At 37.1% G+C, this 17503-nt stretch overlaps 1 protein-coding gene across 3 annotated transcripts in view; it reads right to left on the reverse strand.

Annotated features, from left to right (window-relative positions):
* LOC150090805 (telomerase protein component 1-like) overlaps positions 1-17503 on the reverse strand; it is an 827340-nt gene that overhangs the window by 746940 nt on the left and 62897 nt on the right. For all 3 annotated transcript variants that reach the window (XM_090372947.1, XM_090372938.1, XM_090372956.1), the window contains exons 6-7: positions 803-964; positions 487-580 (exon numbers count right to left, since the gene is read on the reverse strand). In XM_090372947.1, the coding sequence (XP_090229073.1) occupies positions 487-580; positions 803-964 (256 nt within the window). The remainder of the gene's footprint in view (positions 1-486; positions 581-802; positions 965-17503) is intronic.

The following is a 17503-nucleotide window of genomic DNA, read 5'->3' on the forward strand; positions in this document are numbered from 1 at the left end:
CTTAATGCTTTTGCTCCAAATGCACTTGAGTGTTTGGAGCAATCATTTGTTTCAAGAATGAAAATGCTAATTCTCATCATAAAAATGGATGAGTCTTTCTTACTATGAGAATCCATTTGCATTTCACTTAAGAAACTAAAAAGAATTTGCATTTAGGAGGCAAAACACAATAAAGTGGAAAACTGAAAATATTTCCAGAGATGGCAATTATTTTTTATTAGTTGATAAAGATGTTACTAAACCATTCTGAGAATTCAAATTAAATTTTAAGATTTAACTATCAAATATTTAAAAACATAAAATATGTAATATTCTTTTTTGGCATATTGCACTTAATGAGCCAATAAATAATCACCTACAAAGTATTTTTTCTATAAATGTTTTAATCTATTTGAATAGCAATATACCAAATATAAGTGGGTGCCTAAACAGAAACATAAAGAAGTCTACTAATCTGAAAAACTAAAGGAAGTAAATAAAACATACCAAGTTGATATTCACTAAACTTCTTAAAAGTATCTTTTAGTGCTTTTCTTAAAGCAGATGGCAGAGATCCAAACTTGGAATGTGAATCAAATAGCTACAACCAAAAAAATATATATATTATACACAATATAAACATCACTATAAATCATTATAAAATAAATATAATGATTTAACCATATAATAATAAAGTCCTATACATTACATGATGTTATACCATATAACAGTTAAAAAGTCAGGGTTATTACTTGTGTGATTACTAGTTGAAGGGATAAAAGGGGAAGCTTAAATTATAAAAATACAAATTAAGCATATTTACTTGATATAATTCTGAAACCTCAATCCAATCTGAAGGTAGCTGAATGGTTGTACTGAAATATTTTCTTAAAAATGGCCTGCATTTTTCAGATGACGATGAATATGCTAAAAGGAAATTTGCTGTGGTTCGAATGTGAAGTTCCTGTCGACAGTAAAGTGCAACCTATAAAATAAAATTATCATTAACATATGTAAAATACTTTACAATTGACATGAAGCACAATATGTAGCATTCAGTTAACATCCGATTTAATGAATGATTTACACATAATGTGCTTATGCTTTTGCATAAACATAAGCACACTATCTCTTATCCTGATATACAGATCTGGAGGAAAGAAAATTATAACACTTTTTTCTTCAAGGCAACTATTTCTTCATTTTCAAATTCAGAAAAAAAAAAAATCAAAATAATGAATTAAAAACTGATGAAAATAACAAATACAGTAGACTTGATTTTCTGGGATAGATGGTAAAAAACAAATCCCGGTTAATCTAAAAATACAGATGTCCCCGACATACGTAAGAGATACATTCCAGGACTTCTCACTTTGTTGAGTTTTATGTAACTATGGAATGACTAATAACATATTGCTACTATATTATTATTGACAAATCTGAATTCAGTGCGATACTTGATTATTACTTTAATTTTCTGATCCAAATCGATCGTTTTCCTTTTCTTGGTAGATTTACTAGTACTGCTGTCACTTATTCTCTTAGTCAGCACCATGATAACGGTCAAAATGAATTTTCTGTAAAGAACGTCACAGGGTTAAGGCGAAAACTCACTATTATCACCCCACGCAAGCTCACTTTTTACTAAAGCACATTTGGAGGTCACTACCAAAAAACAATAAAAACAATTTGCACTTTCCATTTATTGGGCTTTTTTGTTCGTGCATCTAATTACTAAAAGGTAGTAAACTCATCTTATTGCATTTGAAAAAATACCAATAACTGCAATCTACAATTCTGTGGATTTTTACGTTGTTATGGTGAAATGTCTGTCCCTTCACTGAAATCTTCAGTCATATAAAAAAAATCATAAATAAATTGTAAGAATCTTCTCTTCTTTCTTATTTTTTTGCTTGTTACTCCGTACCTCACTTGTGCAATTTGTGCATGCCGTGATCAACATTATTGATTGCTTATTTTATGGTTTTTTTTTTTGTTTTAAATTTGTAAGTCCGAAGTTGCATAAGTCGGGGACAAATTGTATCAAAAAATGTTCAGCAACCTACATAAAAAATATGACGATAGATAAAAAATTAACTCGCATGTCCAATATACGATGCTTCCCTTTATTTTTTGCGATGTCAATATTAAATCTAATAGCATCCCTTTATTTTTTACGATGTTGCATATGGTTTGGTCACTAACATTATAATTGTTCATCATTAAAGATTTAACGGAAGCACCGTTTTCAAACTTTGCAATAATTGCAAGTTTTTGTTTAAGTGAAAGCTCAACTCCTTTGCATTTACCCATCATTTTTGCGATTTCTAAACAAAAAAAAAAATAAATTATTTACTATAAAAAAAATTTACACCCCTGACATAAATAACGAAACAAACTAAACATTTGGCTGCTTTTTTTTTTTTTTTTTTTTGAGCAGTGGGTGTGAAGACAGCGGGGGTTTCAAGATAATAGGTACATTAATCTCCCAATTATGACTTATAATGCTGCTTCTTTTCGCTTATTTACGACTTGCAAAACATCTGTTTATACCTATTCTAGTTATTACTTGTTGAATTTTATGATTTTTTGTTGGTTGGGGTTTTTTTTTTTTTTTTTTTTTTTTTAATTTGGAGACTTGAAGTGTCCCGATTAATCCGATCCCAGTAAATCGAGAGTCTGCTGTGATTGGTAAAAGTGAACAAAATCATTATCATTAACACTCATAATACATAATACTTATTTCCTTTTTTTGGGCTAATAACTAACAGATTTTAGAAATGAGAGAAGAATTATAGCTTGACTGAAATACACAAACTTTTAAAATGGATTTACTAAATATTATTAATTATTTTTCTTGAAATTATTATAGAATTTCTACATATACTAGTTATTTAGGAGGATATGTCCTGCATGTTACTAATAAGACAAATGTGGCTATATCTCCAAGATTATTGTAGAAATAAAAACCTTTATTATACCACAGAACTGGAGGCAGCAAATTAATGAAAAATGAGTTATACTTGGCAAGGTGTGATTTTGCTAACTGATCTCCAAGATACTCAACATTCAAAGCAGAATCAAATCAAAATAAAAAAGGAGAAAGGTGATGACACCCTCTACAGTGCAAACATACACTGCTCGACAAAATTAACAGAACAAAAGTTTTTCATAAATATTTTATTGTGAACAGTATCGGTGAAGACGAATACTTCATAGAATAGGCATCCTGGCATGCACATTCCAAGTATCCAATAGAAATCGATCTATCACCATTTTTTTCATTCATTTATTGAGTAAAGCGGCCCCTAGCCAAAAACAAATCTGGCAAATCTGCCATATATATAGAAATAGTATAGTATAGTACAGTATACAATTATAACAATACAAATTTCATATTCACATTACAAATCAACTATACTGTGTAATGGTCATTCCCTCAGCTACAGCACAACAACCTGACAAGTAGGCTACAGCAAAAACTGATGAAGAGACACTGTCCATAGATGAGCACAAGCATCGCATCCTAAAGACTGATCATCACAACGAGCTGGACGTGTAGGTTACAACAGAAACCGATGAAGAGACACTTTCACAGATAAGCAGAAGTATCACATCCTAGAGACTGATCATCGCCTGTATTCTCCAAAAGATAAAGAGTCCAAAGAATAGCCATCTACCAGCAGTCAGAGAACTCAACAGAAGTTACTCGTATTAACCAGCAAAACCAAGCTGGAAGAAGGTGTTATTGCAGGATCAAATACAAGAAAAACAACAACTAAGGCTTCTTGCTAACTGTTTATTTGTTTGTTTGTTATTTGGTTTTTAGGAGCATTAGCAACTAAGGCCATATTGCTCCAGGGATATGCAGTGGTCATTCCCTGACCTTTCTGCATCCTCCGTATTTGGTGGTCATGGGGCTCGAACCCCGGTCTAATCAAGAAGCGTGTGCTACGCACTGCTGCTCCTGCCCACCTGGCTATGGAAGCGCCCTTGCTAACTGTGTTGGCAGGAGCAGAAGTGGACACCAAACCATTAAAGAAACAGAGCACCAACACCTTGTCCACCTCTGCAAAGAATTCTCTCTGTTCCTATATAAAAAATAACTATATAATATCGGTGTAGATACACCATAGATAACTCTTAAGAAACTACAGTGGTAGTATGTGAGGCATCATTTGGTCTGTATCTCATATTGTGCTCTTCCTTCACAATGAGTTTCCATGGTATTGCACTACCTCGAATAAGTAATGCTTCACTAATAGAGAAGACTTCACTAATAGAGAAGTACCACCACCATGTCATGTTTGCAATACCAGGATACCTGCCCACCCACTGATGATAGGCCAATAGCTTTGAAATAGTGCTGTCTGGGTGGTGGTACTCACTGAGAATAAGTAACAATGGTCTTCTCTTTTAGTGAAACATTACTTATTCGAGGTAGTGCAATACCATGGAAACTCGTTGTGAAGGAAGAGCACAATATGAGATACAGAGCACATGATGCCTCCCATACTACCATTGTAGTTTCTTAAGAGTTATCTATGGTGCATCTACACTGATATTATATAGATATTAAACTCTTACTCTTAAGGTATTATGCCTTGTGCATTTAGTTATTTTTAAATAAAAAATAACATACTGTTCCATGTAAAGAAGGGTGTACAGTCCACCAATTAATCCATTATTCAACCTTAACTCTTCCAATTGCAAAAGCATATTCCTTCTCACGAAAACTGAATTTGCAAAATTTTGAAAGGCAATAAAATTTTCCCTTTTTTTTTTAATAAGTAATGGCTCAATCCCATCTGCCAGATGAGTTACATTATCAAAATTATTCAGTAAATCCAAATGCAAATCAGCATATTCCAAACAATTAAACACAACATGTTCCCATGTTTCCAGATCACCACACATACTATTGCATCTTGCTACAATTCCAAGACTATTCATTTAGCAAAAAATGATCAGTGACCTGTTAGTAAGAATGTACAAGGCAGATTTGGTACTAACCAGATTGGTTTAATATAATTCACACCATTAACATAAGGGAAAAATTTGAATGTTATTCTTCCTTTTTCAGAAAAATTCCATCTGTTTTGCTATTTTTGTAAAAGGGCTCCCAAATCCTCTTCTTTTTGTTTCTCAAGTTATTTAAAGTGTTAATTTCGATGTCCAGCAACTCGGATTTTATACCTCTTCTCAAATAAAAGGATAGGCTTCTAAACACTAACTGCAAATCAACCATTTTGAGTAACATAACTCAACGTATAGAATAGAGCTTTCTGGTGTTGCTTACTTTGATTGCTTGGCCAACCCAGATCGAGAAGAACATTATGCAAATTATTCATGCCTATAAAAACACGGGTTGTGACTACATCACTTAATTCTCATTTTTTTGGCTATGTCAGTGGGACAGCCACATCTCCAGTACCCAGGATAGCAAGTCATTGTTGTTTAGATGATTCTTTGAGATGGTGGGCTGCTGGGTGATTTGAAGCCAGGCAGTCACAGATGGAAGTGACACACACACACACACACACACACACTGGCCTAATGTGTCACGTAGAATTGTCTCAGCACTATGGAAACAGTTTTGGGAGACAGGAGCTATTATAGGAGGAGTTAGCCAAGAACACTTGAGGGTGACCTTGGCCAGCTCTTCATGTAATGGTTTTGATAGCAGTCTGGTCAACCAGAACAGACTGCTATCTGGCTCTAATAGCAAGACAGAACCCTAAGACATTGCCAAGAAATTAGGTGCCAACTCAACATTCTGATGGGTGTCTATGAGAGTTTGAGGTGTGCTCTAAGAAATTAATATCAGGGAGCACATCAAACTCTCAGCTGCCAAACTCAATGCCACAGCTCACTCTTCTGAGCTGTGGCATTGAGCACACAGAGGTGGCACACAGAGTAGGCAACACAGAGGCAATCTCCAAGGCAGAATGTGCTGATCCCACAGGAACAAATTATTGTTGGTGACTCTATTGTCAGGGAGATGGGGAATGAATGTATTATGCAAAAAGGATAAGTGAAACAGGACCAGGGTATGTCTGCCAGGGTTCATCTTTTAAGGGCACAAAAGGTCATATTGTTCTATATGTTGGCATGAATCGCCTTAAGAGTAAGAGATCTGCAGATTTAATTAGCAAGAACAGGTCAATATTGAAATAACGTTGCGAGCTAGGGCAGAATTTGAAAGTGTCTGCAATTCTGCAAAGACACAATAGGAGGGAGTATATGATGAGAGCCTTGTCAATCAATTTGGCCTTGGAGAGATTGTGCAAGGCTCATGTGGCAGAATTTTTTTCAGCGTCTCGTCTGTGCTTGTTGACAGGAGAGACTGCTTCTACAGGGATAGGGTACACTTAAATAGAAAGGGTGCAAGAATATTTGCTGATGTTATCGAGGCAGTGTTAGGCGGGTCAGAAAACTGCTAGCTTGGGGGGGGGGAGGATTCACAGACTAAAAGATTAACAGTGGCTGCAGGCAGAGGCGAAAGTGATTCTTGTACTGCTTCTACTTGACTAAGCAGCAGCCTGGAAAGCAAGTTGCTGGGGATTTCCAGGACTGCTGGGGGTCAGAGTGAAACAAGTAAAGTAAATACATGGGCTGTGTTAGGGTAACTAAAAGTAGGAACAGGTGTATGTATACTTGCATGTACACCAATGCTAGAAGTTGTTGTTGTTTGGTTTTTAGGAGCATTAGCAACTAAGGCCATATTGCTCCGGGATATGCGGTGGTCATTCCCTGACCTCTCCGTATTTGGTGGTGACGGGCTCGAACCCCGGTCTAATCAAGAAGCGTGTGCTACGCACTGCTGCTCCTTCCCATCTGGCTACGGAGGCGCCAATTCTAGAAGTATCATTAATAAATTTGATGAGTTTGAAGTGCTGGTCAAGATATCAAAGACAGATATTGTTGGAATATCAGAGACGTGGTGTCACACAGATATAAGCAGTGCAGAATTAAAATTTGGGGAGTACAATGTGTACAGAAAGGATAGACAGGACAGAAAGGGAGAAGGGGTTATGCTGTTAGTTAAGAAATACATAAATTCTAAGGAAGTGCATCTAATTGACATTGGTGGACAATGCAATGTTGAGTCAGTGTGGTATTAAATAAGCAATGGGAAAGAGAAAATGAAATGAGAGTGGGTGTGTGTTATAGGCCTAATGAATCTGATGATAAAAATGAGCAATAGTGCAGAGAAATAGAGTGGGCCAGTAAATCAGAATGTCTTATAATGGGAGATTTTAACTTTCCAGATTTTGACTAGAACTTGCGGATTGGTCACTCGCACACTAGCAAGACTTTTGTGGATTTATTGGATGAATGTTTTCTCCAGCAATATGTTCAAGAGGCAATCAGAGGGAGTAATACTCTTGATCTGATTATTAGCAGTGAATATTAATGCATTACAAATTTTCAGATAAAGGAACCACTGAGTGACAGTGATCACAGTGTACTGATATGGGATTTACTTAAGAATGTCACTACCATCAAGGGTAAAGGGAAGGGCTTTTACAAAAGTGACTACAGTGGTCTCAGACAATTTTTAAATTCTATACAGTGGGATCAACTGATCATGTTACCAATGGTGAATTCTAAATGGGAAGCCTTCAGGGACATCAATCTTGGAGGCAACTAGGCTTTTCATACCAACTAAGAAATACCATTCAAGGTTTATGGCTAAATGGATGTCGGATGAACTAATGATACTCGTGGCAGAGAAGAAAAATGCATGGGATGCATATAAATTATCGGACGACACAGAAGCCTATGGCAGATATAGACTAGTCTGTAATCAAATCATAAAGGAGGTTAGGCAGGCAAAGTCAGATTATGAGAAATCTTTGGCAATGGATGAAAAGAAAAACAGCAAAGAGTTCTTTAGTTATGTAAACTCTATAAGGAAAGGGATGAATCAGATTAGTCTACTTAACATAGATGGTTTGACTATTGATGATCATGCTCAGGTAGCTGATAAACTGAATGAGTATTTTTCATCTACATTCACACAAGGGGAGTTATTCGAGGAGGGGAATGCCAGAAGCTTATCTAACTTCAACAGGGAACTAAGAGCAAAGTGGAGGAGAAATTGGTGAAGTTAAATATAAGGAAGACACCTGGGGTGGATGCGGTCTATCTAGTTATATTAAAGGAGGCAAGAAAGGAAGTAAGCAAACCCTTAGCCATAATTATGAGAGCTTCCTTAGACTCAGGGGGGGGGGGTCCCCATTGATTGTAGGTGTGCAAATGTGTCCCCAATTTACAAAGCGGGTTCAAAAGATGACAAGTAATTATAGACCTTTCAGTTTAACTTGTGTTACGGGGAAAATAATGGGGTCACTGGTTAAAGAAGCACTGCATAATCACCTAGACAAGACTGCAGTAATAGTCAAGACACAGCATAGGTTTGTTAAAAGGAAGCCTTGTTTGACCAATTTGATTGGATACTATGCTGTGGACACAAAGGAACTGGATGCAAAAAATAATTTTGATATCATATACTTTGATTTCAGTGCTCCCGTAGCTGAGTGGTCAGGAGTGGGAGTGCAGTAGCACGCACTCTTTGAGTTACCTTTTTTTTTTTTCATATATACTTTGATTTCATGAAAACCTTTGATACTGTTGCACACAGGGAAGACTGCTGTACAAATTGGAGCAGTATGGCATTAAGGGCAAGTTGCTACAATGGATAAAGGGATGGTTGAGTGGGAGACAGCAGAGAGTGGTAATCAATGGACACTGCTCTTTGTGGACTAATATTAGTGGTGGAGTTCCCCAGGGTTCGGTGCTGTGCTGGACCTATTCTTGTTTTGTGTATTCATCAACGATATTGATGAGGGTATATTAGGCTTAATGTGCAAGTTTGCAGATGATACAAATGTTGGCAGGGTTGTTGATGACAGTAAAGACAGTATGCTACTGCAGATGGATCTAATTAAGTTGGGAAAATGGGCTGAGAAGTGTCAACTGAAGTTTACCATTGACATGTGCAAAGTTCTGCATATGGGTAACAGTAACCCAAGAGAAATGTACCAACTGTGTCGTACTACACTCAGGGAAGTGTAGAGTGAAAAAGACCTGGGGGTAATTGTGCAGTCAGTTATGAAGTTTGCTGAGCAGTGTAGACAGGCTATCAGAGCAGGTCATAGAGTCTTGTCAATGATATATAGGAATTTTGCTAGCAGGGACAAGGAGGTGATTAACCTGTTGTACAAGGCAATGGTCAGGCCACAACTTGAATACTGTGTACCAGTCTGGAGGCCTCATTTTAGGAAGGATGTAGAGTTGCTAGAACGAGTACAAAGGGCAACAAGATTGGTGAGGGGAACAAAGGGGTGTTTTTACCAAGATGGGCTTAAGTTCTGCAAATTGCAGCACCTGGAGACTAGGCACATGCAAGGTGATCTGATTGAGGTGTATAAGGCCTTAAACAGGTTGAACAAACTCAATGCTGATGGGATTCAGAGTACATACCTGAGGGGACATAGATTCAAACTGAGGAATGACAGTTGCTGAATAGATATGCAGAATTTGCCTTTAGCCAGCAGGTAGTTGATTGCTGGAACAGACTTCTATCTCTTGTTTTGGAAGTTGATAGCTTAAATCGATTCAAGGCAGAACTAGACAAACGTTTGGAGTGAGTGGATGGGTGAAATGAGAAGGGTTTTTTTTTGGCTGATGCTGCATAAGTTTGCGTTTTTTCATCGTATGGCTCTGCTAATGCTAATGTTCTGTTATCAACTGTCTCTTGAGGTTGCTGTGACCACAGGTGAAAACATTTCCAACCTGACTGTGTTAATATATATATATATATATATATTAACCTGTGCCTCAATACTCTAAGCAAGAAAGCCAGTGGTTTGTAACCCATTAACCTCAAACTACCACAGAGCTCATCAAAATTGGTGCCATGAACATGTGACTTGGAGTCCTGACAAATGGGGTATAGTTCTGTTCTCTGATGAGTCCCACTTTTGTCTACAAACAAATTCTAGAAGAATAAGAGAAATTTATCTCAATATTACACGTAGAACGTTTCCATATGCTATGCTCCAGAAATTAAAACAAATATAACATTAACTCAAAATGATTACAGTAAAAAATAACAAATTGAAAATAATTAAAAAAACAATTAAAAAATTAAAAGAATTTTAATGCAAATTTTGAAAAATGATTTTCCTTTTTGAAGCTGACAGAGCCTTTTCAACCATATGTCATGATCACAGGAATGGAAATTCATGGAATGGATCACAAGAATTTCCATTTCTGTGTCAATGTTGTGTTAATGTTGCGTTACATTGCAGTAAACCCCTGCAAATGGTTTACGTTCCTGAGAAATGCTGCGAATACCGAAAACACGAATACTGAGTTATGGCTCCCATAGTAATAAAGGGGTTCCGTTCCAAAGTATGAAATATATAAGAAAAACTAGTCTAAAATTTTGTCTATGTATGTATTATATGTACCTTCATAATATGACCATGTACATAGTGAAATCAAGCATATGGCATCGAAATGAAAATAAGAAACAATTTAATATTAAATGTAATATTTATTAGAAATTTCAAACCAGCATCTTTGCTAGCTAAAAAACTTATCCCGCCGGTGCTATCACCAGTTTTGCTAAAGTGTTGATAAAGGAGTTTTGCCTTTTCACGAATGATGAGTGAACTTAACGGAATTTTATTTTGAGTTCGGTCTTCTATCCATAGATTTAAAGCTTTTTCCATTTTTTCTAATTTAACATCACGAGTTACAGAGCAAATTTTTTAAGCAATTAGCGTGTTTTCAGGGACACCACGGCAGATTTTTTCTTCCGATTTCTTGATTTATTGTACCGTTGACTAATTGATTTTATAATATTTTGCCATTGAATATTTGCCACTTTTACCATTAGAAATGTTATCTAATAGCTCAATTTTATTCGTTAATGTCATAACATTCTTTGATCTTTTCATATTTCCCTTGTTATTCGTAGCCATATTTTTGTACGGGTTAGAAAGAACTTGTCCACAATAAAGTCACTTTCTTCCATTAACACACTCAAAAAAGTCTGTTTTACACTGCAAAATGGTAGATTTATCACTTTTGTAAGCATATCAATTTATAAATTTATTCAATTTATAAGCATATAAATTAAAAGCAAACGACGAAACCTTCCATGACAAGTGCATAACACATACTGAACAAGGATTAGCGAGAAACATCCACGCTCGCGATTTTGTCACCCCTCTCCCCCACCCACTGAGCACTGTTTTGACCGGGAAAGATAATTTTAGCCACGCCCATGTTTTTTTATGGCGGAAAACGTTCATGGCGCTTTAAAATTCACATTTTTTTGGGTTTCATTTTATATTAAATCAGTTGTTGTTGTTGTTATTTAGGAGCATTAGCAACTAAGGCCATATTGCTCCGGGATATGTGGTGGTCATTTTCTAACCTTTCCACGTCCTCCGTATTTGGTGGTGACGGGCTCAAACCCTGGTCTAATCAAGAAGCTATATTAAATCAGTGACCGCGAATAGCGGGGGTTTACTGTATTTGTTTTAATTTCTGGAGAGTAGCATACAGAAGTGTTCTAAGTATAATATTGAGGTAAATTTCTCTTATTCTTCTACAAATATTGAAATCAACATAGAATGTACTGAGCATCATAGCTCTGTTTTATACTATCCAACATCAGAAAAGGGGACACTTACGGTGGAGACTGTGTTCTCGTGTGGAACAGAATAATGATCAACAGCCAAAACCCCCTCTTCATCATTTTCGCAGGGGTACCATAACTGTGCAGAGGTACCAAGAACAGATCCTTGAACCCCATGTGTGACTTTTTAGAGGGTGGTTGGCCCAAATTTTACTTTTGTGCATGACAATGCCACTGCACATAGAGCTCAACTGGTAGAGGAATATCTTGAAACTGAAGATATCCAACAACTGCACTGGCCAGCACAATCACTAGACTTAAATCCAATCAAACGTGTGGGATGCCCTTGGGCATCGCATTGGCCACCGACAGCCAACTCCTTGGTCACTTGGTGAGCTAAGGTCTGTGCTGGTGAAAGAATGGGAATTTTTGCCACAGAATCTTATAGGCACCCTTATATTGAGCGTGGTTCACCGCTATTAGGCCTGTTTAGCAGTTGGAGGGGATCATATGTGGTACTGATGTTATGTGACCATGTTGTCAAGCATCTTGTATCAACTTCTGTAATGTGACCTTTTTGGTAATTCTCATACAACCCCTATAAATGTCCCTTATAGCTATCTCAAGTTTCAGTTTCTTGCTGTCTCCTCATTTCATCACTATTTTATGGTACACCACCATACCAAATTTTGTCCCGCTTCATTGCAAGCTGCACAAGTTACACCACGTTTTCTATGTGTTTTGTTAATTTTTTCAAGCAGTGTACAGCTCCCTACCCAAGGAGATGCACCCTCATACACACCAATGTTTGAGTGCCAGTACCACAATAAAGAACTTAAAGAGTGAGAACCTACAAGCACCACTTCTTCAGGGCACATCAATTCTTGTGAATTACAAAAGGAATTGTATTTCAGTTACTGACTGCTATGCAACCAAACATCAGTGGATGCCCTTATACAATCTGAATACGAAGAAACAAATGAAACTCAAAAATATGTGTCATGGCTACCACCCTCTATGGCAGGGGTCACCAATTAGCAGATTGCGGTCTGCATCCAGACCATGAAAAATATTTTTGTGGACAGCGAGGTAAATTATTAATTTAAATATACAGTTGGACCTCTGTTTAATGAATTTTATTTTCATATCAAGCATGTGGACCGCAATAAGATATTTTTTCTAATACAAACCCCGATGAAAACTAATTGGTGTCCCCTGCCCTGTGGTTTATTTAAATGGCCAAAGCAAACAAAATAAAAATTTAAAAAGCAACTCAACCAACCAACAGATCTCAAATAAATGCAAATAAACATTGGAAACCAACTCATAATAAATATAATCAAAATAAATAAATAAATGAATCAATTGTAACAAAGTTCAATAAGGTAAACTAAATGGCAGAATAAGTTAAAACATAAGAAAACAATGGGTAAACATTCAATGAAAAAAGACAGAATGGGATAGAAGAAACATACAAAGCAAGGGGGAAGTGGAATGAAACAAAATGTCATGAATTGTGTGTTGCAGTCATATCAAAAGTAACTTAACTCCTAAGACAACTGCCACTACATCTCCAAGTCTGCTGAATAAATAGTAACAATGATTATAACACAGGACCAAATGCAGCAAATTAACACAACACCTGGAATATATTTGGTAAGGTGTGATTTTGCTACCTGACCTCCAAGATATGCAATCTTCAAATTAAAATAAAATCATAAAAGTAAAAAAGGAGAAAGGCACTACTCATCCTTAGCTATAACTCCTCATCCTAAGAAGATGTATCTTCACACCCACCAAGGGACAAGCACCACTTCCACAATAAATGAACTAAAATAAAGAAAGGAAACCCACAAGCACATAAATTCTTCAGACCACATAAATGCCTGTGAATTCCAAAAGGATTATACTTCATGTTACTGTATTTTGTGAGCAAGTTAAATGTAGTTAAAACAAAGCTATCAGTCATGATTTTGAAATTAAATTTGATCTGAAAAGATTTGATCTTCAGAAATTGTATTAATTTTAATAAATGAAATTCACATGTATACACTTTTAGGGATTACAGCTCTCAAACTCACAGAGATTATCTTGTGACACTCAGAGTTACTTAGCTTGACCACTGATACAGTACATTAATATCCAGCAGTCCAAAAAATGTGTTCTTTACTATAAGTGATAACTTTCCTACACTTATTTTAGAATGAAGCATGAGGAACTATGGAAAATATGAAGCAGGAACTTTAAGTCACAATAACAGTGGTCTAGATCACAACAGCTAAACAGCCTAAATTAGAGTTGCCTAAATGGTAAGCCCACCACCAGGCACCAGGGCAAGACAAAATTTTGACTAGTCCACAGGCATAAACATTTCCACCTATACAAAAATGACAATCTTGATAACTGCAGTTAGCATTAGTAGAGGTATATGATGCAAGAAAGCAAGCCTATGCAGCATCAGCCAAAAAAAAAAAAAACCTGCTTCCATTTCACCCCTCCCTTCATTCCAAATACCTGTCCAGCTTAGACTTAATTTATTTAGGCTATCAACTTCCACAACAAAAGATGGATGTCTGTTCCACCAATCAACTACCCGCTGGTTGATTTTCTAGAAAAAAAACCTAGTTGGGGACCTGTCTGGTGCAATGTGCCATTTTTCTGCTACTATTCAGGGTGAATCTTCTGCATGATTAACGATTAAAATCTTAAACATTTTCTACATTCCTAAATGTACACACACTTTTACTTCAACAGTTTTTGATGTAAATTTTACAATAGTTGAAGAGTAATTGCAAATAAAAACCTTTCATGTGACGTGCTACTGTTCTTAAAACTATTTTTCCTGAAGCATGGCACAGAACCTGACAGGTGCCAACAATATGATGTTTCGAATTATGTATTTATTTCTAGTATTGTCACTTGCTTTTACTCTCCCATCAGTTCTATAAACATGTACAGTCCTACATGAACTGCTCTGTTATGTGCCTGTATGTACAGCTGAACTTCTTGTACCAGTAGTTGTGGATCAGTGTTCTCCCCAGGACCTATCGAATGGGCAAACCGTCCGGTGAATTTAACCGACTGCCCAGCTAAAATTTAAGCGCTTCTCGTGGTACGTTGTACAGTACTGCTCACTGATCTCGATCAATATTAATTTGAACATACTATGCGATTGAGACCAATGTGACAGGAGCATATAATGTTAAATTATGCAATTAATTTTTGCTCTGGATTGCTTAAATCATATTTGTAAATAACAGAAAATTTTATAATGCTGACTGCAAAGTATTACACTTCCCACCTGGCTGGCAAAATTTTCTGAGGAGAACACTGTGGATGTTATCTATTCCTGGGGTTTGCCAGTTGTGGAACTTTCTGATTGACTGTTGTACTTCTTCCTCCCAAATCCTCCATTCTGTTATCTCTTGTATATTCTAGGTTGTCTTCCTTTCTAACTTAATGAAGTTAGCCATAACAGCCGTTATGGCTAACTTCATTGCTCCACGGTTTAACCCCAGAACTCTTCAAGTGCCTTCCTGTTGTCTGTTTTCCTCTGGGTACTCTCCCTGTAATGGAGCAGTCTCTTGATGAGCGCCAGGAGTTTCTGCTTAAGGGTGTCAAGGTATTCTTTGATCCTATGATTATAGGACTCATGTTTGCCATGGATGTTGTCTTTCCTGAGGATGGCCTTCACTTTTCTAATCAACTTCTTACTTGTTACCTAATTGGTACTGGGTTCAGGTGGCCCATCTTCACTCTTATCTCTTCTATAGCCTTCTTTTCCAGGCTGGTGGATCCTTATCTTTGCATTTTGTCTTATGTTGATGAACAGGAGGGAAATCTCTGGTTTCCCTTCTGTTCATCCTTGTGACTGCTATACAGTGGCACAGTAAATGGCTGTGTGGATGGTGTCTAGTGTTACTTCATTGTTGTTTAGATAATCTAGTATTATTTGCCTACTGAGGTGGTCACTGATTTTCACAGGATTCTGTTGGGTTGAGGGCAGCCTGGTTCACCTCCCAGTGGTCGTGCCGGGCAACTAAGGGTCCCACTAGGGGCCCTGTGGTCAAGTAGCCAGAGACACAACAACAGGACATAACATAATACTGCATAAACCAGACACAACACTATTTTCTAGCTTATGCAGTAATTCTGCAATCCATCACAGAGTACATATGGCACAGATCTGGGAACCCCAAGTGATGTCTAACCCTAAAAACTATGCCACTAAGTGCAACTACCTTTCAACCAAAGAAGGAATCTAACCATGTTGAACTTCACACAGCATACATCTCATTTGTAGCTCTCTTAATATAATAGCTAATTTATTTTGCAAAAAAAAAGATTAAACAAAATTAAGCTTGTGGTACACATTTTCCTCCAATCACATCACCTGAGGTTCCTGAGGTTAAACAGGTGATGTGATGTGGAAAGAAAGTACAAGTGAAATAAATACCAGCAAATATGTACTAGGCCATAAGCCAATTATAACAGAAACTGTAAATGTCTTATTCCAATAACAACAAAAATGTTTAACCCTTAAAAGCCTAACTTCTAAGGGATGAACTGTTTATTTTTGGCAAAAATTTCATTTAAAAAGAATTCTCTAATAACTAAAAACTTATGCACTATAAGATTAAATGCCTGTATTTTGGAATTCTTTTCAATGGCTATCAATTGATGTTGAGGTTGTCACAGACATTCTCTCAGATAGGCCAGACAAGCTGTACTTGCTACCTGGGAGTCTAAAACGCTGATGGAACTGATATTCGGGTGACACTCAAGTCAAGTGGACCCAATTTCGACAAAGTCCAGACAGTCTGTGACAGCCAAATCCTCTGCTTGCACCTTCACGATGGTGGGACTGTTAGTAAACCTGGGTATAACCCCCAGGCACAAGCACAAGCACACTGTGGGTGACCACCCAGGTGTGAACCAATGTAAGCAAGAGTCGAGGTGTGGCACCGATACCACATGGAGGAATGCCGGCCTCTGTGTTACCAGGCAATACTAGGTGGTAGATGACTCTAATCAACTGGTGCAATACCACCACCACTTTGCTTATTGGAGGCTTGAAGTGGTGGAACCCATGTTTAGTCTCCAGAGCTAAGTTCCAGTCAACCCTTCCCCATCTCTTCTATCATGCACTATGACTGATGACTTTTGAGGCCATGATGGACATCATGGCGAGATCCAATCTTCCTTACGTTTTGAAGGTACAGCTCTAAAACGGTATTCACAGGCCGGCCGCTAGTTAGTACACCAGGCCGATTCTATTGGTAACTCTTTAGGAGGCTTCCGGATCAGCTAGTGTATAATCTTGCTACCTCTACTCTGTCAGATAGTGACTGGAGGGAGTCTGAGTAGTGTGTATGCAGGGGACATTGTCAAGGCACGTAATATCAAGGATCTGGGTATATATTCTTACCACGTGTATGCATTATCCAAAAATTTCATTACTTCATACAGCATGTCCCTCCCATTTTTCTTACTATTGAATATGCCATGAATTGTCAAACTAATAGAGTAAGCTTATCTGCAAAAAGATCTAAACCTCCCAAACACTTCCTAGTTCATTTCATAAACATACATGGTCTCAATTCTAATCTCAATGATGTCCATTTCCAATTGCAGTCTGCCAAACCCCATGTACTTTTTCTGACAAACTCAGTCATCATTTAATTCAACTACTGCTCATCTCAGTTGCCCAAATTATTCGCTGTACGATTCCTTTTGCCTCTTGTGCATATGTCCTTTCCGATATTCCCTGTCAGAGACTTGGTAATTTGGAATCTCCTCTTTTCGATTTTCTTTGGCTTAAAATCTCTCTACCTCATTCTGTCAAATTCATCTGTTGTCTCTGCT

The sequence above is a fragment of the Mastigoproctus giganteus genome, chromosome 1, assembly GCF_048544385.1.
Source record: "Mastigoproctus giganteus isolate SK-2022 chromosome 1, ASM4854438v1, whole genome shotgun sequence".
Lineage (NCBI taxonomy): Eukaryota > Metazoa > Arthropoda > Arachnida > Uropygi > Thelyphonidae > Mastigoproctus > Mastigoproctus giganteus.